The 21067-nt window shown below is 52.4% G+C and overlaps 2 protein-coding genes across 3 annotated transcripts in view; both read right to left on the minus strand.

Moving 5' to 3' along the window:
* The window catches only part of KCP (kielin cysteine rich BMP regulator), a 35657-nt gene extending 18290 nt beyond the window's left edge, over window positions 1–17367 (minus strand). The window contains exons 1-9 of one of the 2 annotated variants that reach the window (XM_055283939.2): window positions 17058–17367; window positions 16292–16627; window positions 13811–13953; window positions 12751–12940; window positions 12588–12664; window positions 11777–11861; window positions 9560–9642; window positions 9231–9324; window positions 8283–8365 (exon numbers count right to left, since the gene is read on the minus strand). In XM_055283939.2, the coding sequence (XP_055139914.1) occupies window positions 8283–8365; window positions 9231–9324; window positions 9560–9642; window positions 11777–11861; window positions 12588–12664; window positions 12751–12940; window positions 13811–13953; window positions 16292–16373 (837 nt within the window). In that variant the 5' untranslated portion in view covers window positions 16374–16627; window positions 17058–17367. Of the gene's footprint in view, window positions 1–8282; window positions 8366–9230; window positions 9325–9559; window positions 12276–12587; window positions 12665–12750; window positions 12941–13810; window positions 13954–16291; window positions 16628–17057 lie in introns of those variants that run through there. The other variant, XM_063641601.1, reaches the window with a different exon arrangement.
* A 666-nt stretch (window positions 17368–18033) lies between these two features.
* LOC129484031 (filamin-C-like) lies at window positions 18034–19768 on the minus strand. Its single transcript, XM_055281457.2, has 3 exons — window positions 19526–19768; window positions 18644–18853; window positions 18034–18525 (listed from the first exon to the last, which is right to left on the minus strand). Exons 1-3 carry the CDS (start codon window positions 19608–19610, stop codon window positions 18338–18340), a joined length of 483 nt encoding a protein of 160 aa, XP_055137432.1. The 5' UTR covers window positions 19611–19768; the 3' UTR covers window positions 18034–18337.
* Window positions 19769–21067: the final 1299 nt, after the last annotated feature.

The following is a 21067-nucleotide window of genomic DNA, read 5'->3' on the forward strand; positions in this document are numbered from 1 at the left end:
TTGATCTCATACTTCTGGCCTCCAGAACTGTGAGAGAATATATTTATGTTGTTCAAGACACCCAGTATGCACTTATGCACTTTGTTACAGCAGCCTAGGAAACTCATACAGTTACATAAACTAGCATGTCACTTAAGCTCTCTGTGACTCAGTTTACTCATCTGAAAAAAAATGGACCTGAAAAAATAGTCCTGTTCTCATAGGCTTGTTGTGGGATGAAGGGAAACAAGGGGTCTGGTGTGGCATCTACCTCTAGAAGCTGGTACTTAGCATGGTGGCTGCTGCCACTACCCCATGGCCTGACCCCAAAAGACCCCATGCCTTGAATTCACACCCACATCCCTGGGCTCACTGCCTCCAGCCCCGTCAGGGTCTGAGCAGCCAATAACTTCTCATGGGTGGGGAGAGGGAGGATGTGGTTGTGTCAGAGGCATTTGAACCAAAGCAACTCCATCTTGAATAGGGGCTAGGTGAAATGAGGCTGAGACCTACTGGGCTGCATTCCCAGATGGTCAGGCATTCTAAGTCACAGGATAACATAGGAGGTCGGCACAAAATACAGATCATAAAGACCTTGCTGATAGAACAGGTTGCATCCAAAACCCACCAAAACCAAGATGGCAATGAGAGTGACCTCTGGTCATCCTCACTGCTACACTCCCATCAGCGCCACGACAGTTTACAAATGCCATGGCAATGTCAGGAAGTTACCCTATATGGTCTAGAAGGGGGCATCATGAATAATCCACCCCTTGTTTAGCATATCATCAATAAATAACCATAAAAATGGGCAACCAGCAGCCCTCAGGGCTGCTCTGTCTATGGAGTAACCATTCTTTTACTCCTTTACTTTCCTAATAAACTTGCTTTCACTTTATAGACTCGCCCTGAATTTTTTCTTGTGCAAGATCCAAGAACCCTTTCTTGGGGTCTGGATCAGGACTCCTTTCCTGTAACATCTTTCTGGCAACCACTGAAGGGATGATAGTGCGGAAACCCCCGACCCAAAGGCTAATTTTTGGTAAGTGGTGGGGTCTGGTAACATCTTTCTGGTGAGCCGTGGAACGGACAATACTGAAGAAATCCCCCGACCAGAAGGAAATAGGCTGCAGCACTGACTGGCGGAGTGTGGGTAAGTGGGGTGCATATACCCGGGTAAATAATGGGATTGGGTTAGAGGCCCAATTTAGGGGAGTTAGAGGTCTGTCTTAATAAAAGGCAAGGATGCTTGACGGACCTTGGGATAGAGGCCCAACTCGGGAGGGTTAGAGTCCCTTCTAATATTTAGAGGGTTAGAGGCCCCTCTGGGTAAAGTCCCTCCCGGTTAAGAATGAGTTTGGCACTACGGGATGTTGACTGCTATTCTCTTGGGATTAATCTGCCTTGCACTCTTTGCTGACAGCTATGGGTGACAGGATTAGGCAAGTACAGGATCGTGGGACGTGCGGAGCTTTTTCCTCCCTAAAAGGGAAAACTTAAGAGCTAATAGGACTGCCATAAAAGATCCCTTCGTGGCTGGGCGCGGTGGCTCACGCCTGTAATCCCAACACTTTGGGAGGCCGAGGAGGGTGGATCACAAGGTCAAGAGATTGAGACCATCCTGGCCAACATGGTGAAACTCTGTCTCTACTAAAAATACAAAAATTAGCTGGGCGTGGTGGCACACGCCTGTAGTCCCAGCTACTCGGGAGGCTGAGGCAGGAGAATCACTTGAAACCAGGAGGCAGAAGTCGCAGTGAGCTGAGATGGCGCCATTTCACTCCAGCCTGGCAACAGAGCAAGACTCCATCTCAAAAAAAAAAAAAAAAAAAAATTCCCTTCACTACCGATACACAGCCACCCAAACTTTTGAGCAATAGGTGGGTCTTTCTCTCGCCTCCCTGAGCACTTTGCCTTTCCCACTCTGCCTCAGGCAATGCGTCCCCCTGTGCCCTCCACTGCAAGCTGGTTGAATGAATGGTAATAATCACTGTTTATTTCCTCTGCAAAGTTTTGATTAATGGAAAAAAAGAATGTGTGAGCTAGTCTTAAGCTATAGTGAATCTGGTGTGCTTTGTGTGTCTTTCTGTATTATTCTGTCATAAAGAAAGGTACCTTAGAATAGAACACAGGCTTAGGACACCTGTAAGCCTGCTTTGCAAGACAGCCCAGCAAGCTTGTCAGTTACAAACTTTGCTGCAAGTCCCTGAAAAATAACTGGATGAGGTTTCCCTCTTGTCTTGTATGTCCTTGGGAACTTGACCTTGTAACCACATGGCAGTACTTTCTCTTGGTCTCTGTCATCACAATGGTGACTTGGGCTCAGGGTTCAGTTCACAACTTAGAGGATGAGTCCTTTATCTTCTTTCGTCTGTGTATTTATATGTGTTGTGTGTGTGATGTTTATACAGAAGAAAGCTTTAACTAATTGGTTTAATAATAATAAGAGCTTAAATATTTTGTCAGAAAAGTAAAAAGTCTAATGCCTTTTAGTTCATGTAACTTAAGTAATCTTTGGGAAATAAGAACAGTTTTAAAGATTATTGATAAAATAAAAATATCTCCAAAAATGTAAACATTTGGTCTAAATTATGCAGGTCAGATATTAGGTTTGCTAACTGCTTTAAGGTCATAACCTGCTTCTTTGACTTTTGAAAATTATCCAATTTATTTTGGAGCTTTAGATTCTAGATAAGGCCTGGGGACATGTGGAATTAGCCATGTCTCCTAGCTATGCAAAGAAGGTTATAAAGCAAAGAGATTTTATATAAGAAAGGATCTTGTGTGGTAAACTCTTGTCCTAAAGTAAAATGACTGGTTGTTTAAAAAGAGGAATGTTTAGGACAAGTCAGAAAGTCCCAAGCATATTGTAGATTATCTGTGTAAGTCATGAAAGAATTCATGAAAGGGAATTTATGCAAGACATGTTGTACAATTTAAAGGTTGTTAGTCCTCCTAAATGTTTCATAAAATGCCACTATGACTCTTTTTTTCTTTCCATTTTTTTTTTTTTTTTTTTGAGACAGTCTCACTCTGTCACCCAGGGTGGAGTGCAATGGTACGATCTTGGCTCACTGCAACCTCCGCCTCCTGGGTTCAAGCCAGTCTCCTGCTTCAGCTTCCTGTGTAGGTGGAATTATAAGCATGCACCAGCATGCCCAGCTAATTTTTGTATTTTTAGTAGAGATGGGGTTTCACCATGTTGTCCAGGCTGGTCTCAAACCACTAACCTCAAGTTATCTGCCCACCTTGGCCTCCCAAAGTGCAGGGATTACAGGCGTAAGCCGCAGCACCCAGCCCCACCATGACTCTTAACTATACAACTTGCCTGCTTTACAGTTAGGTAAGGCCTGGGACATGTGGAGCTTGCCACACCCCCTAACTGTGCTGGAAAATGTCAGACCTTATTCTGCACTTCTGCCTGGTGTGTCCTAGGCTAGGCTCCACACCTAGTACATAGTTAAAATCCTGAACTTACCAAGGTTTTCACCAAAAGTAAAAGTTGCTAAGGATTAACATTGTAACATGTAATTAAGACTACTGAAAAAACAGTTCTACAGGCAAGGCATGTAAGAAAAGTAGAATGTACTTTTGGTAAAAGATTATAAAAAGTCATGGGAATGTAGGTTTCTTGCCTAAGTTTAGACCGTTAAAGGATTGTTTTAAGTTAGATAGAATAAAGCTGAAGGTTTGAGCAAGTTGTGGAAGGTTTGTGAACAATTAATCTTTTTTTTTTTTTTTTTTTTTTTGAGACGGAGCCTTGCTCTGTCACCTGGGCTGGAGTGCAGTGGCGCAATCTCGGCTCACTGCAAGCTCCACCTCCCAGGTTCATGCCATTCTCCTGCCTCAGCCTCCAGAGTAGCTGGGACTACAGGCGCCCGCCACCACGCCTGGCTAATTTTTGTATTTTTAGTAGAGACGGGGTTTCACCTTGGTCTCGATCTCCTGACCTGGTGATTCGCCCGCCTCGGCCTCCCAAAGTACTGGGATTACAGGTGTGAGCCACCGCGCCCAGACTGTGAACAATCAATCTTGTAAAAGAAATTGTGTGTGAACATATTGGTTAAAGTTAAAGGGGTATTATTCAGTTTTTCTGTAAATTGAGCATTGGAATAAAAGTACAACAGGTATTTTTTAAAGCAAAACCTGCTTGTAATCTGCTCTTTAACAAAAATTTGTAAAGGGTTATAAAACATTTATGAAAATCTTACCTTATAGTCAAACTGATTAAGAAATATATTTGTCTATAAGGTTTTATTAAGAATTGGGTTTGACATCAATAATGCACCCATGCAACAGTGACATTTGGCTTATTTGGTATAAAAGTCATATGAGAAGTATTGTCAAATATGAAATGGTATTTGGTTTTCTTTGGGCTGTATTTGTATAAATGTGTTACTGGTATGTGTTCCAAAATTATAAGAAACTCCTATAATGCTGATATGACTTAGTGTATGTTATTAATAATTATAATTGTTATGTGAAATTATTATATGCCACAAGAGTAACCAAATTTCCTTATCAATTGTGGCTTTAATAGCGGCTGTCCTAAAACCTTTTGCCATCCACAAACAATTGTTATCTTGTTTTAACCCTCTTTAAAAGGTGGTTTTATAACCAACTATAGGACTTCAACAGGTGCTCTTAAATGCAGGCTTTCTGATAACTTTGGAGATTGTGACATCAGAATAGAAGAAAAAAACTTTCAGAGCTCAGAGAGCTGAAATGTTCATGAATATCAAACAGAAGTTAACTGCATGGACTCTGACATAATCTATTTGACTTTTTGTTCAAAACATCGCTGATCCTTTGTTTTGTTTTTCATAGTCAGGGAAACTTTTTTTGAGCTATTTACAGTTTTTGGCAATTGAGTAAAGTATACTCCTGTGAACAAACTTGGAGCATATTTATTTCTCTCTACCTAATTTATCCAGAATTTGGAAACTATTTGTGAGTATTCTTAATTTATGGCAATATAGCTATTTGCATGAGTGCAATAAGAATCTGTTTTCTTTTGTAACAGGACACAATTGGAGAAACTGGCTATTTTACCAAGGCTTTGACTGGAATGGCATACTTTCCCTTAAGGAATCAAATTTGGCTTGTAGAGCCCATAAACGCCTCTTGGGCAAACTGGCCTCATACCTTGCCTACACAGTCCCTGTACAGGGTTTCTGACCTGTGGTAAGTAAAGAATGTCACTTTCTAACAGGCCCAGGAGCCCCAAGTTATCTCGGAACCTCAAAAGGAGAGGCATTTACTCAACTCATAGGTATTTGAGGGCGCAAACCCATGGCAAGGCTTGGCTCAAAAAAAAATCTTATCTGAGATTCTTTATGAAACAGAGTTCCATCAAAGCCAATTTCAAAGAGCTTACATAAAAAATAATTATTCTTGCTGCACTTTATACAAATAATCAGGCCAAATATAATAAAGCAAGTCAGTGTTACCATGATTAGTCTTTAGTAAAAATGGGAAACTAGAGAGAGAAATATTATATTTCAAGAACTATGGTATACTTGTTATTAAATTCTAGTCTCAGCAGTTGTTTTTAAGTTTGTTTTTGCAATTTAGACTGACAGCTTGTTCCTGTGACTCAACCAGAGATCTCTGGCTGCTGCTCAAAAGAAACAAAAAGGATGGGTTATGTGAAAATCTGGAGTCAATATTCTAATTCTGGGCATGTACTGTAATCATCTAGCAACCCCATATCAGCTTGGTTCCAATAGTTGCCCAGTTCACGGAAAGCCTTCTAATTTAGTTTACTTGAAATAATTTTACTGATTTTGCTTTACTCTTGTGGAATATGTTTCTGTTGTACTCTTTGGGTAGGAATAAGGATAAGCTTACTCAACGTTTTCTTAAATTAAACTTTTATTAATCTTCCAGATATCAACTTTTGTCGGAACTCGGAGTTATGAATGGCCCTCCCCATACTGATGCTTTCTGATTAAGCACCCCTGTACCCTGAACACAAGACAGAGAGACCCTAATAGTTAGGCAGGAATATCATTGCCCCTATTCAGCCTGAAGAAATTACAAAAGATGGATCTTTGTCCCTCTGCACCCCTTAGGATCAAGAGTTCTCTTATAAAAGGGAGGAGGAAAATGTCAGAGGCATTTGAACCATAGCAACTCCATCTTAAATAGGAGCTGGGTAAAAATGAGGCTGAGACCTACTGGGCTGCATTCCCAGATGGTTAGGCATTGTAAGTCACAGGATGAGATAGGAGGTCAGCACAAGATATAGGTCATAAAGACCTTGCTGATAAGACAGGTTGCAGTAAAGAAGCTGGCCAAAACCCACCAAAACCAAGATGGCGACGAGAGTGACCTCTGATCGTCCTCACTGCTATACTCCCTCCAGGGCCATGATAGTTTACAAATGCCATGGCAATGTCAGGAAGTTACCCTATACGGTCTAAAAAAGGGAGGCATGAATAATCCACTCCTTGTTTAGCATATCATCAAGAAATAACCATAAAAATGGGCAACCAGCAGCCCTCAGGGCTGCTCTGTCTATGGAGTAGCCATTCTTTTATTCCTCTCCTTTCTTAATAAACTTGCTTTCAGTTGGGCACGGTGGCTCACGCCTGTAATCCCAGCACTTTGGGAGGCCAAGGCAGGCGGATCATGAGGTCAGGAGATTGAGACCATCCTGGCTAACATGGTGAAACCCCGTCTCTACTAAAACTACAAAAAATTAGCTGGGCATGGTAGCGGGCGCCTGTAGTCCCAGCTACTCGGGAGGCTGAGGCAGGAGAATGGCGTGAACCCAGGAGGCGGAGCTTGCAGTGAGCCAAGATCGCACCACTGCACTCTAGCCTGGGCAACAGAGCAAGACTCCATCTCAAAAAAACAAAAACAAAAACAAAAAACAAACTTGCTTTCACCTTACTCTATGGACTTGCCCTGAATTCTTTCTTGCACAAGGTCCAAGAACCCTCTTTTGGGGTCTGGATTGGGACCCCTTTCCTGTAACAATTGCAGTGGGGTTGGGTGCCCTGTAGCTTTCGCACAGAGTCCTTAGTCCTTAGCAGGCTGTCAGGAAGCTCCATGAAACACAGCCCTCCTCAGGTGCCCACCTGGCCTTCACGGCTTACATGTCCCTATCTCCCCCAGGCTATTCCTTATATCTGGGGTACCTTCCCCTCTTTTTCTTTAGGCAGTGTTACTTGCCTAAGTAAACATTGCCCCTCCCATGAAGATGTTTTAGATCTGTGCTGCCCAGTAGAAATATAACGTAAACCACTTATGTCATTTTAAGTGTTCCAACAAATGTTAATTTTTTTAAATTTTTTGAGACAAAGTCTTGCTATGTTGCCCAGGCTGGTCTCAAACTCTTGGGCTCAAGTGATCCTCCCGCCTCAGCCTCCCAAAGTGCTGGGATCACAGTCATGAGCCAACATGCTCAGCCTCACAAATGTTTAAAAGTAAAACAAAACAGATGAAATTAATTTTAACAACATATTTCATTTGGCCCAATATATCCAAACTGTTATTTCAACATGTAATCAACATATAATGGATTACTATTTTACATTCCTCTATTTCATAGGAAGTCTTTGAAATCTGGCATGTATTTTACATTTATGGCACATCTCATTTTGGACCTGGCCACATATCAAGTGCTCAGTAGCCACATGTAGCAGTGGCTGTGAATTGGACAGCACAGTTTTAGATGCCTCAAGTCAAACTGTGATTCCCCCACTCTGGAGCTTTTGCCGCTCGCCATATCCTGCCCGGTCTCCTTCTCTAGCCTGTGAGCTCCTTGAGTTCATTCACTAACCCGGGCTAAGCACCTCTTGGGCTCAGAGCTGGGCACGCGGATGAGCTCTGCCCAGCCCCCGCCTGCACAGCCCCCAGCAGACAGTGCCTAGGTCTTCTCCACTGGGTCCCCTCTCAACACTTCTGTGAAGTACTCCATGGAGGCTGGGCGCGGTGGCTCACGCTTGTAATCCCAGCACTTTGGGAGGCCGAGGCGGGCGGATCACAAGGTCAGGAGATCGAGACCATGGTGAAACCGTCTCTACTAAAAAAGACAAAAAATTAGCCGGGCGTGGTGGCGGGCGCCTGTAGTCCCAGCTACTCGGAGAGGCTGAGGCAGGAGAATGGCGTGAACCCGGGAGGCGGAGCTTGCAGTGAGCCGAGATTGCGCCACTGCACTCCAGCCTGGGTGACAGAGCAAGACTCCGTCTCAAAAAAAAAAAAAAAAAAAAGAAGTACTCCATGGAATGAGGGAATGAATACAGTGGGCCTGAGGGCAGGGAGGGGGACAGGCCAGGAGCAGCCTGAGGACTCACCAGGCACCGGCAGATTCGGCAGGGGTCCCCAGGTGTTGTCCACTCTTGGCCATGTTCCCAGTGAGAGCCACCTTCTGTGCAGCCTAGGGTTGAGGGGTTGAGAAGAGGGAGGCCTGGTGGGAGCTGGCCTGGACCCCAGCCTCAGCCTGCCCGCCCTCCTGACCGCATGCCCTCTGAGGGCTCTCTCCTGAGCCAAGACTAGATGGGGTCAGATCTCTGCCTAGATTCCACAGTGGCTCCCAGTGCCCCAGGCAGGGTGAGGCCTCAGCTCCTTAGCCTGCCCTTTCTGGTCTTCCATGGACAGAGCATAGCCACATCCATGTGCCCCACCTATCTGCAGCCCCTCGTCACCTCTCACACCTTCCCAGCCGACATTGCACACCCACCCTGCGTGTCAGGGCCACGCCTGTGCTTGATTTCTCCCCTCTTCCTGGAAGGCTCACTGCCTTTGTCAGCCCTTCACCAAGCTAACTGCTCTTTATCCTTAAGGGCCACCTGGGGACCAGCTGCCTCCAGGACACTTTCCCTCCTGCGCCCAGGCTGGATTCGGTCTCCTTCCTCTGAATTCGCACACTAGCTGGTGCCTGCTTCTATTCCTGCCCTTGGCTGATACAAGATTTTGCGTTAGTGTATGACTCAGTGTCACACTCTAATGGTCATCCCTGAGGGCTGACCCCATGTCTCATGATTGGGGAGCACAAAGTAGAAAGCAAACATTTATTAAGCTGCACTATGAGGTATGGAATATCATTATCTGCACCTTACACATGGGGAAATTAAGGAAGAGAGTCACACAAGCACTAGGTGGCAATGGCAGAATTTGAGCTCAGGCATTCCAGCTCCCTCATGGACCAAACCCACCAGAGGCCGGCAAGGTGGGCTCTGGAATTCAAGAAATGGCACGACAACCTACCTGTGGCTCTACCAGGGAGGGGCCGGGGCTCTCACCTTGGCAGGTCGGGCAGCAGTGCCCAGGCCTCAGGACTGGCTCTGGGCAGGGGCTGGGCGGGCACTTCAGGGGCATGCAGTGAACTTGGCTCCTCTGTAATGCACCAGTGGCTGTGAGGCTTCAGGTCTGGCTCCTGCAGAGGGCTGGGTGGGCGGGTATTGGGCACCCTCGGAGGAGGGGGGCACAGGGCAGGGATGGAGGGAGAACCTAGCTGGCTCCCCCTCTCGGGAGGCATGTGAGGGGGCTGGAGGAGTGGCAGGCAGGGCCCAGGGTGGGGCAGGTGTCCAGGGAGGAGCAGGGCCTGGGCAGAGCGGACAGGCAGACTCACCAGGCAGGTGCACTGCAGACAAGGGTTGGATCTGGACAGGAAGGTGCCCCCCTCCTTATAAAGCTGCCCCTCATACTCACAGCCTGGGAGGGTTGACAGGATGACAAGTGGGCCACCAGGCAGCAGGGTGGGTGGACATCACTTGAGGGAAGGCATGACCCCAAGTAGGTACTGGACCCTTGGGGTTGAAGGGATGGCGGGGCAGGGCAGGACAGGGCTGGAGGTCACCGGGCCGGCAGACGGGGCAGCACTCCCCAGGTGGGGTGCAGCTCTCCAAGCAGTTGAGCTCTGAACACGAGGGCCCCTGGCACTGCATGGCCCCTGCCTGCAGGGCAGACACTGAACAAGCCCTCCCTTCCCCCACCATCCTCCCTCTTTCTCTCTCTCCCGCTCTCCCTCCTCGTCCCTTCCTGCTCCGTCCCTCTCCTTTGCCAGAGCTGGCTTACTCTGCAGGCCTAGCAGGCTTCAGCCCTGATGCCTGGGCAGTGGCAGTAGCAGCCCTGCCTAGCCCCCACATTTGGGCTTGGCATGGCCAGGCTGGCAGTCTGCCCAGCAGCAGGGATGTGGGTGGTGGCTGATTCCTTTACCTGGCAGGTGGAGATGACACAGGGCTCTGGATGCCATGTTTCCCCAACCCCGTGGCCCCAGGGCAGCCTGGAAAACCAGGCCCAGACCCCCAAGTAAGAGACCCAAAGGACTGGGTGCCACATTAAAGGGGCACCATTCACGTGACAGACATCAGCGATTTTAATATTTACTACCCCTTTCCAGCAGATGGCACTAAAATGTCTGACAGGCACATCATCAGCATGGTTCCATTATTTTACAACAGATGGAAGTAGTGTCTTGAGGAAAGGGTGCCTTTTAAAATTTCACCAAAGACATCATATAGGCTAGCAGTGGCCCTGAGGCACCACGTGCCCTGAAGAGTGTGTCTGTGTGTGTGTGTGTCGGGGGGGTCTTTTCTTTGTGTGTCTTTTCTTTGAGATCCATCAACCCCCAAGATTTTAGTCCTCATCTCCAGCTAACACTCCAGGCTGCATTTCCAGACCCAACTGGTCTGAGTCCCTGTCCCACCTTTCTTACTACCAACTGAGACTCCTCTCTCGGAGGGGCTGCCAGATAAAATATAGGATGCCCAGTAAAATCTGAATTTCAGAAGAATAAGATGTCATTTTTAGTATAAGAATGTCCCAAATATTGCATAGGATATGCCTATACTAAAAACTTACATACCGTTTATTGAAATTCAGATTTAACAAAGCATTCTAGACTTTCATTTGCTAAATCTGGCAACACTATCCCCCTATGAGCCAGTAACACCCCCCTGCATAGCCATGACCTTCTCTTCCTCCCAGCTCTCTTCATGCCCCTGGCACCATTGCTATCCTAGTGTCCCAAGCTCGGCCTCCACTATTCCAGGGGACCCAGCCAGTCACTGGCTCCTGCCCGTCCTTTAGAAACATCCCCCTTTCTCCAGCCCACTGCCATCCCTGGCTCGATGCCTAGACAACTGCTGTCACAGCCCCGATGCCTCTGTCTGCATCTAGCCCTCACCAGGTGCATATTCCTCAAGCGCCCCCTTGACCATACCGCACACTGCTTCAGCCTTCCATACCCTCCCACTGCCCATAGAAAAAAGTCCTAATTGCAAGGCTTACAGCAGCCTGTTCCCACTGGCCTTCCCACATGGCCTTCCTGCAACCCACCTCTCTCCACCCTGTCCTTGTGCCCAGAGGACCCTCACTTACTCCCTCTCCTTCAGGTGGAACCCCACTTTCCCATGAAGACCCAGCTCAAAGGACCCATTGTCTGGAAAGGCCCCCTGACTGCCCAGCCTCGACGGGCTTCCCCTGCCTCCTGTGCCCTCCTCTGGCAAAATACACACTGCACTGCCTTCTACACCTCCTCTTAATCTGCTCATTGGGTCTTCAATCTTGTGGTAGCTTGGCTATGAGCTTGTCTTCTCAACTAGATTGGAGGCTCCCTGAGGGCAGGAAAAAGATTTTGTGCCTGTTTCCCCATGGTCTCTGGCTCAGTCCCAGGCCAGAGCCAGTATTTGCTGATTTGTGCATGGGTTCTGCACTCCCCTGGCCACTGTCAGAGTGAGTGGGCAGGCACCCCTGGGCATGTCCCAGACTCACTGAGGTGGCAGGCTGTGTCTGTGGGCCAGAGAAGGCAGGCAGGAGGTGGGGCTGAGACTGGCAGGAGGCTGACCTTGCTCACAGTGCGGGCAGCATGCTCCTGGCTCAGGGCAGGGTCCTCTTGGGCATGGCTTCTGGCTGCAAGTGATGGTCCCTTCCTGTGGGAACAGACTGAGGTGGCTGCACAGGCATCAGAACCCTGGAGGGCAGGGCCTCTGGAAGTAAAACCTCAGCCCAGGCTGGGACATGTCATAGGGGCAAGAGGATGAGTTGGCTCTGTGGATGTGGGCTACCCTCTGTGTAAAGGCAGAAAAGAGACATCCTGCCCCCACTCCCATCGTCTCCTGATGCTCTTAACCCTAGGAAACCATCTCTTCCAGGTGCCAGCAAATTCCCCAGAGAGGAGAGATCCTAGGAAGAAGACCGAAGACTTTCTCAGGGAGGAAGAAGGAAGGAAAGACTGGGGGAAGGTGGATGTGGCACCTGGTGAGGGAGAATAGGAGGCCAGGGGGTTCCGAGGTAGAAGATGGGCAGTGGAAGAGTGGGAAGTGATATAGGAGGACAAGCAACTATTAAGCTGGTGCAAAAGTAATTGCGGTTTTTGCCATGTCAAAAACCGCAATTACTTTTGCACCAACCTAATACATTCTCTGCCCTCCATGCTACTGTTGGCCAGGTCTGAATTGAGTGGCTTGGGGGCCCCCCAGTGTCCGGGGGCGTTGAGCTCCTTTTCCTACTCGGAATCAACTGAAAGCCACCGTGGCAAGGTGTGGGAGTGGCAGGCAGAGCCCATTATGCAACATCTCGAGTGCCATGCTGCAGTGACAGGTAGCTGAAGAGAGGCAGACAGGTGAGAGATATCCAGGTGGGTCCTGGGAGCTCACCAGACAGTGGCAGGTGGTGCAGGCATCTGGGGAGAAGGTCTCCCCGTTGCCGTGGGTCTGGCCATTCTGGCTGCAGCCTGAGGAGACAGCAGTGTCACTCAAGCACCCCATGCCATCTGCAGGTCTTTAGGTGGCCCCGGTGGGCAGATAGGGTGGCACTTACCCCTGCAATGGGGCAGGTGTGCTTGGGGGCCACAGTGAGCGGCCCCATCCTGGCAGACACAGGCTGTGCAGGCGTCAGGCTCCCAGCGTGCCCCCTCGGGCCAGGCACGCCCCAGCCCCCAGCACTGGGGAGACGCAGGGCGGCACTCACAGGACTCCAGCTGCCTCACCCTCGTCTGCAGGTCCTTATTCTGGATGAAGGAGATGGAATAGCAGGCACTGGCTCAGATTCCCCCACCATCTCCAGCAGAGATGAGGGGTGTGAAAATGAGGCAGGATGAGAAAGAAGTTTGCCAATTCCAGAGCAGAGATAGGTCCCCCTCGGTCAGCATCCAGCTCAAACGATCACTGTTCTCAGGGGGGCATGGGCCCCAATCTCTCCTTTGGACAAAATGGGGACCCAACCCTTGCCCCAATAATTAAAGACATCTTTACCCATCCAAAATATTTCTTGATGATGCCTTATATAGAATGCATTCCATTAACATTCCCCAAATACATGGAACAGTACGAAACACGAACTGACAAAACAAATAGCCTGGAGATTCTTCATTTGCATGAAAGAATCAATGTTAAGAATTGTTCTGGCCAGACACCGTGGCTCATGCCTGTAATCCCAGCACTTGGGGAGGCTGAGGCGGGCAGATCACCTGAGGTCAGGAGTTCGAGACTAGCCTGGCCAACATGGTGAACTCCTATCTCTACTAAAAATACAAAAATTAGCTGGGCATGGTGGTGCACACTTGTAGTCCCAACTACTCAGGAGGCTGAAGCACAAGAATCACTTGAACCTAGGAGGCAGAGGTTGCAGGGAGCTGAGATTGTGCCACTGCACTCCAGCCTGGGTGACACATGGTGACTCCATCTCAAAAAAAAAAAAGAAAGAAAGAGAGAAAGAGGAAGGAAGGAAGGAAAAAGAAAAGAAAAGAAAAGAAAAGAAAAGGGAATTGTTCAGATAAGAGCTCTATTTTAGGTTCCCCCCTCCAAGCCTAACTCCTTCTCTCCTTCCCACTACGAGAAGCCCTCCCTACCCAATGCAAACCAGCCCTTCTCCATGGTACCTGTTCTCTGAGCTCCACCACTGCAGCCTCCAGTCGCCCCAGCCACTCTCGCAGGGGGTGCCACTGCTCCTGGGAGTTCCCAGCAAGGGCTGAGGAGTGGGCAGGTGTCTGCTGCCCAGGGGGCTCCCTGAGGACAGCCCCACCTGAAGGGCACAAGAATCCCATGTGGGCCTGAGGATGAGGGGCTGGCCTGGCCACATTTCCTGGGTTCTGTCTTCTGACCCACAGGGGAAGGGGGTCATCCTGTGCACCCTGCCCTGTCCACTTGCCCACCCACCATCCAGGGAAGGAGATGTGGTCTGTGAGGGCTGGGGAGTGAAAGCTGGAGGTGAGGGCATGGAAGAAGGGGGAGGAAGTTCTGAGTGGACAGATGTGGCCCAGACCAACTTTCCCCGCTTGTCTGGGTGAGCCACAGGGCCCCTGACCCACCAGGGGACACAGAGCAGTCTCTAGAGCAGGGCTTCCCTGCAGCCTGCCCCGGCTGATGTCCCCAGCCATGGTGAGCATGTCAGGATCATCCCGCCTCTCTTGGGCCAGGGGCTTGGCCAGGGATGGCTGGGAAGCTGACACGTAATGCTAGGAGGGCCCGGAAGCCAGCACAGGCTAAAATGCAGGGGAAGGCCACAGACATGCGCCAGGCGGGGGTGCTTTCAGGGGCCTGGGGTCTAGCTGAGAGTCTTTTCAGGGAGAACACGAGCAGCCCCCATCCCCTGACTCTCTGCACCTGTCAGAAAGGCCACCACTTTTGGAGAATGTGCTCAGGGAAGGACAACCGCTCCCCCTGCTCCCGCCCCCAACCCTGAGCACGGTTTTCCAGGCTTGTGACAGGGGTTCCTGGGGGCTCCCACATTGGGTGAGGTGGGCTCCAAAAGTGGGACTTGGCTGCATTTCCTGAAGGGTTTCAGAAAGGTGCTGGCAAGGCCCCTGCTGGCTTCGAACACACCAGATCCAGTGAAGACAGCCTGTCCCTCCTTCTAGAAGACACTATGTCCAGGAAAGAGGGACGGGGCACCTCTGAGCTCTGGCCTGGAGTTGGGGACAGCCACTTTCACCTTTTCACTTTGATCCTTCTTCTGCAGCCCAGAACGTAAAGGCAGGAGGGGAAGAGGCAGACATGGGTCCCTCCCCGAGGCAGGGATGGGCAGGGAAGTGGAGGGTCTGGAGCGGAGGCAACAGGAACAGAGAGAGGAGGGAGAGGGCTGGGTCTTTCCCACCATGGCAGCTCATTAGTGAGGCCAGGCCTGGAGTGGCTTAAAAGGGTTTCTCACAGACACTAGGCCTGTGAGACAGGGGAACAATGTCACCCACTGTCACCATCAAAGGCAGAGGGGATTCTAGGCTAAAATTGAACTTGCTTTGTCCCAAGTTCCCTGGCTTGGTTAATGTCATCCCACTTACCCAGTTACTTAAGCCAGAGAGCTGGGGCTCAGCTCCCCTATTTTGTTGCCTGAGTTGTCCCCTAATACATCCTCCCTTCTCCTCTCTCCACCATCTCCATTCAGAAGGCTGAAGACAAAGCGTCCCTGCCTCTATCTGCGCCCCTTCTCTCCACTCAACCTTTCTGAATCACACAGCTGAAGTCTCCCAGGAGCAAGTCCCGCTAGGATGGATCACAAGCACCGCCCACCTTTCCAGCCCCGCAACTGCCCGCTCATATCAGGGATTCTAACTCAGACCCTGCACCCTGGGCGGATACTGGCCCTCAAACCCCAGGTGCCCTTTCCCATCTGCGTCCCTGTACTGGGGATCCTGTCGCCCGGAAGGGCACCCTGTCTCAGTCCTTCCCAAGCACACAGAGGGCGGCCACGATGGGCGTCTCAGCATCTGAAACCTTCTACCCAATCTAGACTCCCGTGGGGCCTCATCCTGCTGCCCAGGGCCCCTCCTCCCAGGCCACTCCTCCAGTTCTGCTTAAGCAGTCAGGCGGGATATGGGGGCCCGGGAGAAGCTGGATCCTCTGGAACCCCTAGGTGAAGCTAGGGCCAGCCACGCCCGGAGAGACCTGCAGAAAGAGCTCCGAGTGGCACAAACTTGGCTGGTCCCCAAGGAACTGTCCCGGGCTCCCCTCTCAGCCTCCCCTGGCCCCCTGCCGGCACCGAGCCCTCCATTCCCGCCTGTCCTGCTCCGGGGAGGGCCAGACACAGATTCAAAGTCAGCCTTCACAGCGGGCCCCTTTTCTCCCCCTCCTTCGTCAAGACAAATAATTAACTTCAGACTCCCAGATGCCAGGGCAGCCACACTCTCTCCCACCTCCGGCTGCAGGAACCGCCGCCCTCTCCTGAACCCCCTGCTTTGGCCGCGGTCTTCCCCATCCTGCTCGCTCCCCCCGACGGGGAGGACCGGGCTGGCCAGGGAGGCGCGCGAACCTCAGGCAGGGCTAAGAGAAGCAGCCCCTGGCCCCGCTCGGCCCCCTCAGGCCGGGCTGATAGGAGGGAGGGGGCGCACCTGGCCAAACCCCAAGTCTCCCGCGCCTGGACTCACCTTCCGCGCCCGCATTCGCGGCCAGCGCCAGGCCCCCGAGCTGCAGGAGAAGGGACAGCGCAGCGGCCCCGGCCCCGGCCATGCTAGCTCCGCCTCGCTCGCCGTCTGTCGTCGCGGCTCAGCAGGCGCTGGGGGAGGTGGGGTGGGGACACACAGGCCGCTCCCACCCAGGCTTTGTTTAGGGAGGGCTCAAACCCCCCACCTCGCGCGCCTTTCCCATGGACACCTCCACCTACCCCGGGCCCGGCTGGTCCTGACCCCAGAGAGCAGCTCCAGCTCGCAGGAAGCCCAACGGGGGTGCAGGCCTTGTCTCCGCTTAAGATCCAGGAGGAGACCCTGAAAAGAAAATAAACCCAAGTCCACCCCTCTCGGGCTCCTGGACAGTCTCCCTGCCCCTTTAGGTTACTCCATCGCCCTGGGGTTTCCAGATCGATTTTTCCTCTCTCTCACAAGTTTACAGAAGAAGCAGACTGAGCTGGGTTTAAATCCTTGCTCAGCCAATTCCATGTGGCCTTAGACCACTAACTTCTCTGTGCCTCAATTTCCCTATCTGTAAACTGGGGATCACCACATCTACTTTATAGACTTGCAGTGAGCACTGAGATTATATAAGAATTTAGAATCGGTAGACAGATGGTAAATGCTCAGTAAATAACAAATAATAACAATAAGAACTCCTGATCTCTGAAATCATGGACGCGACCAGTGTATTCCTCTCTCCACCTATAAGTTTCTTTCCTGGACTCCACTCAACACCCCTACCCACCCCAGCAGTCCCAGGCTTGGCCCCAAATGCCAAGGCCACGCTTCACTGGCTGGTCTCAGCCCCATTTCCCACTCCTGAGCTCAGGCCTGGCTGTGGGGTGAGCCTGGGTAGGGGGCAGGGCAGGGCCCTGGGCTCAGCAGGCGGAGGGGGCCAAAGGCAGGAAGTGAGGACAGCCGTCCCTGTGGGCCCACAAGGCTGGGAAACTCCTCCTTGCAGCTGGGAAGCAGAGGGTGGGGTCTCACAGGCGAAGCTCACAGGCAAAAAGGGACATTGAGGGTGGAGCTGTGAACCCTTCCAAATCTCTCCCTTTCTGCCATAAAGACCAGAAGTCGGAAGCCACCCCTCCCCCTAGCCCAGGCAGGGACTGAGGTCTCCCCAGCCCACTCTCCACCGAGCTTAAAGCTTCACTAGGGAGACGGCAGCTTCTCTGTCCCAGAGTCTGGGCCCATAGTGGGCCTGAGTCTTTGCCACAGGGGGCAGGGAGGCTGTAATGCCACGCCAAGACCTGGCCTCAGTGCCTGGAGCTGGGGTCACAGAGGAAAGCCAGGGCCAGCCAGCCAGAAGAGGAACAAGGAAGCGGCAGCGCTATTCCTGGCAGGTCTAAGGAAGGTGGCTTTCGTTGACTGGGTGCCTCTGGAAGGCAAGTCCTCCGGGGGGCTGGGACGGTTCAGAGCACAGATTCTGGCAGGGTTGCCAGGGTGCATCCTGGAGCTCATGCTTTCTGCTCTGGGGTCTCTGGCTGGTCACTTCACTTTTGGTGGCTGATTTTTCTGAGCTGTCACTGGAGCTCTAACAGCACCCACCTCATGGAGTGTTTGTAAGGGTTAGTAACGCATGGTGCCTGGCACAGAGATATGAGCGATTATTACTTCCCTTATGAAGAATGGGGGCACCTCCATCCCCATTTTACAGAAAGAATCAGAATCAGGGTGAGCAGCTCCAAACCACACTGGGAGGATGCACAGGGCTTCCCTCGCCCCACAGTCCCCTTCCAGTCCCTCGTCTTAGCCTCTGCCCCTGAGCCTGTCCCCAGTCTGCCCTCACGTCACATTCCCAGGGAGGGACACTGTTCTGACACAGACAAGGTCCTCCAACCCCCGGGGTGCGGTGGGGTGGGGAGGCTGGGCCTTCACTTCACCCCCAAGGCAGGTGTTTGTAGTGTCTGATTCTGTGCGTGTGTCTGGGTGTGGCACATTTGTGTGTGTGTGTGTGTGTGTATGTGTGTGTAATGTGTATTTGGCTGGAGGTGGGGGCTGAGGCTGGGGAGGCACTTTTGGGATTCAAGGGACCTTGACTTTGAAGGGGCTTCCAGGGACACTTTCGTCACCCCACTTGACGATGAGGATGTAGTCCCCTTTCTCCTTGACAGTGTAGGTGACATTGTACACCCGGTTCCCCATGTGCTTCACGTTCACCTCCTCACAGGGGGTCTTGGGGCCGTGCACGCCCACCATCATCATGTTGGTGCCTGGAGAGGGAGGCAGAGGGACAGGCTCACACCAGGGAGTCCCCTACTGTGACCCACACCCTCCTCCCTGATGGCTTCTTGCTCGCACCCCGGGAGACGGCCTCCCCCCGCCACCTGCCTGCTTGGCTGCAGTCCACGGTGAAGGAGTTCTTCTGGCCCACGAAGGCCTGGGACAGCCCAGGGTCCCGAGTCACCACCTTGCTGGCATCCGAGGAGAACTTGGGGATGGAGCTGTAGCTGGAGCCCCGGCTTGAGGAGGACTTGGTCACAGTCTCCACCAGAACCGTGGATGTTTCGTGAAGGCTGTGGCCTCCGGACAGCCTCGGACCTGAGGGGCGGGTGGAGGGGGCACAAACCTGGTCAGAAGGGCTTCCTGTTCTTCCTCAGGCAGGGGACCCTCGGCCAGCACTGCCACCCTGTGGGACTCACTGCCTGCATTTGAGGCTCCCCCCCAAATTCCTCCAAGGGCCACTCTAGGAGCACAGCCCCATTCCCAGCCAGGGCCCTGAGCTCCAGCTCCAATTGGTGCTCCACCCCAGGGCTGGGGCCTCAAGATGCTGCGTCCCTCATCCTTGCAGGCTTTGTCTGGGAACTCAGGCTAACTCACAGGGTAAGAGTCTCTCTTTGCAAAGGAACACCCACCCAACTCATCCTACAGACAGCCTCAAGACGGGAGCTTGCTCAATACTGACTGTGTCTTCTTGGAGCCGAGGAATATGGGAAGCCAAGAGGGAAGAAAGTGACGCTAGAGCCTGAGGAGCCAGCACAGGCCAGAGCTGAAGGAGTGAGGGGCCGCGATGGAGACGAAGAATGGGAAGTTTACACAATCCTGCCCAACTCTATAGAATGTGTGCTGTGTAGAGCCCACCCCACCTCTAGCCCTGGTAAACTGACCATGATGTCTGGGGGCAGACTGTGGCCTGGATGTGCATGGCCACCGGAGCCCTCCAGGCTGGGCTGGGCTGCAGGCTGGGTGGACCTCCCCTAAACCAGCACTCACCAGTGACCTTGGCCTTGAAGGGGCTGCCCACGATGTGCTGGGGGCCACCGTACTTGATGGCAATGAGGTAGTTGCCAGGGGCCATGGGAGTGTAAGTGACCACGTGGCCCTCAGGACACTCCCGACAGTCCAGCTGCACCTTGGAGGGGCCATCAATGGTGACAGACAAGGCCCCCGAGCCGGCATTCAGGGTGTTCACGATGAACTCTGATGACACACCTGGCGGCCAGAGGTAGCAAGGCTGAGGGCAGGAAGGGCTTGTGGCCCAAGAGGGGCTGGGCCCCAGCTCCCTGGACAGCCTCTGTGGGGGGCTGCCACCGCCTCATGCCCAGCCTGACCCCTGCCTGCCAGCCCAGCCTGGGGCCAGGAGGAACCAGGGTCCAGTGTGCAGTCCACGGCACGTACCTGCTCTGAGGGGCACTAGCCTAACTGTGCTGGGTACCAGGCAAATGAGAGATGATATGCCCTGTCCTGGCTGAGGAAGGCAGAGCCCCACGCTGTGAAGCAGGCTGAGGGCAGAAGGCAAGTGCCTGATGGGCTGTGTCAGCTGTGGGCGCATGAGCACTAAAATGTGGGAAGCTCAGTGTGGCTGGACTAACCTGGGATGGCTTTGGGGAGGAGGTGGATCAATGGGGGAGGACTGGAAGGGCTCTAGGGGAAAAGGAGATAAACTTATTGGGGGAGCCCCAGACCTGGAATATGAGGAGGGGATGCACAAGGGCTCCCGATGGGCTGGTAAAATCTCACAGCCAACCCCAGGGCCCCAGTGGAGTCCCAGGTGACAGTTCCCTCACTCCAGGAGCTGCAAGGCTTGGGTACCAGGGGGCCACTAGGGGAGGAAGTGCCACGGCAGTCCTAGTAAGAGTGGCCAGACAGCAGGTGCCCTGCTGCCTCCAAGGTTGCTCTGGGTCATATGTCTCCTTGCAAACCCACACCCAGCTCAGGGAGAGGACAAAGGTTTCGATGCATTAGGCCTGATCCTAAATCCCACCCCTCCTGGTGAGCTGCCCACACCCCAGGCCCTGCTGCTTGCTTAGTCCAGACAGGGTGAGGCTCTGGGGCAGCAGGTGCCCAGGAAGAAGCTTCTTTCAGCTTCCTCCCAGGGGCAGGGTGGGGGAAGACCAGGGTACAGGGGGAAAACCCCCAAGTAGGGCCTTTAGATAAAAAGGGGTGATTTCCCAGTGACTCCCTAGACTCTTGGAGCCCCTCAGCCCCAGGCCCGACAGCCAAGGGGTAGGGGGAGTGTGGGGGCAGGGGGAGGGGAGGTCTTGCCAGTTTTCTCTATGGACACAGCCGGTGCACTTTCAGGCCCTGGTGACTGGGTCCACGGGGGCTCAGGCCCACCCCAGTCCTCTGCCCCTGCTCCCCGCTTCCCCTCCGCCCCCCACCCCCCTCTCCTCCACCCCCCTACCCCCCTCCTCCCCTCCCCCCTCCCCTCCCCCCTGCTCCGCTGGGGCACACCCCCGGGCCAGCTCCTCCTGCTGCTGGAGGAGCAGCACCCCGGTCCTCGCCCTGCTGTGTCCAGCGTGGCCGCAAGGCTGG

Source organism: Symphalangus syndactylus, chromosome 6 (assembly GCF_028878055.3).
Source record: "Symphalangus syndactylus isolate Jambi chromosome 6, NHGRI_mSymSyn1-v2.1_pri, whole genome shotgun sequence".
In the NCBI taxonomy this organism is placed as follows: domain Eukaryota; kingdom Metazoa; phylum Chordata; class Mammalia; order Primates; family Hylobatidae; genus Symphalangus; species Symphalangus syndactylus.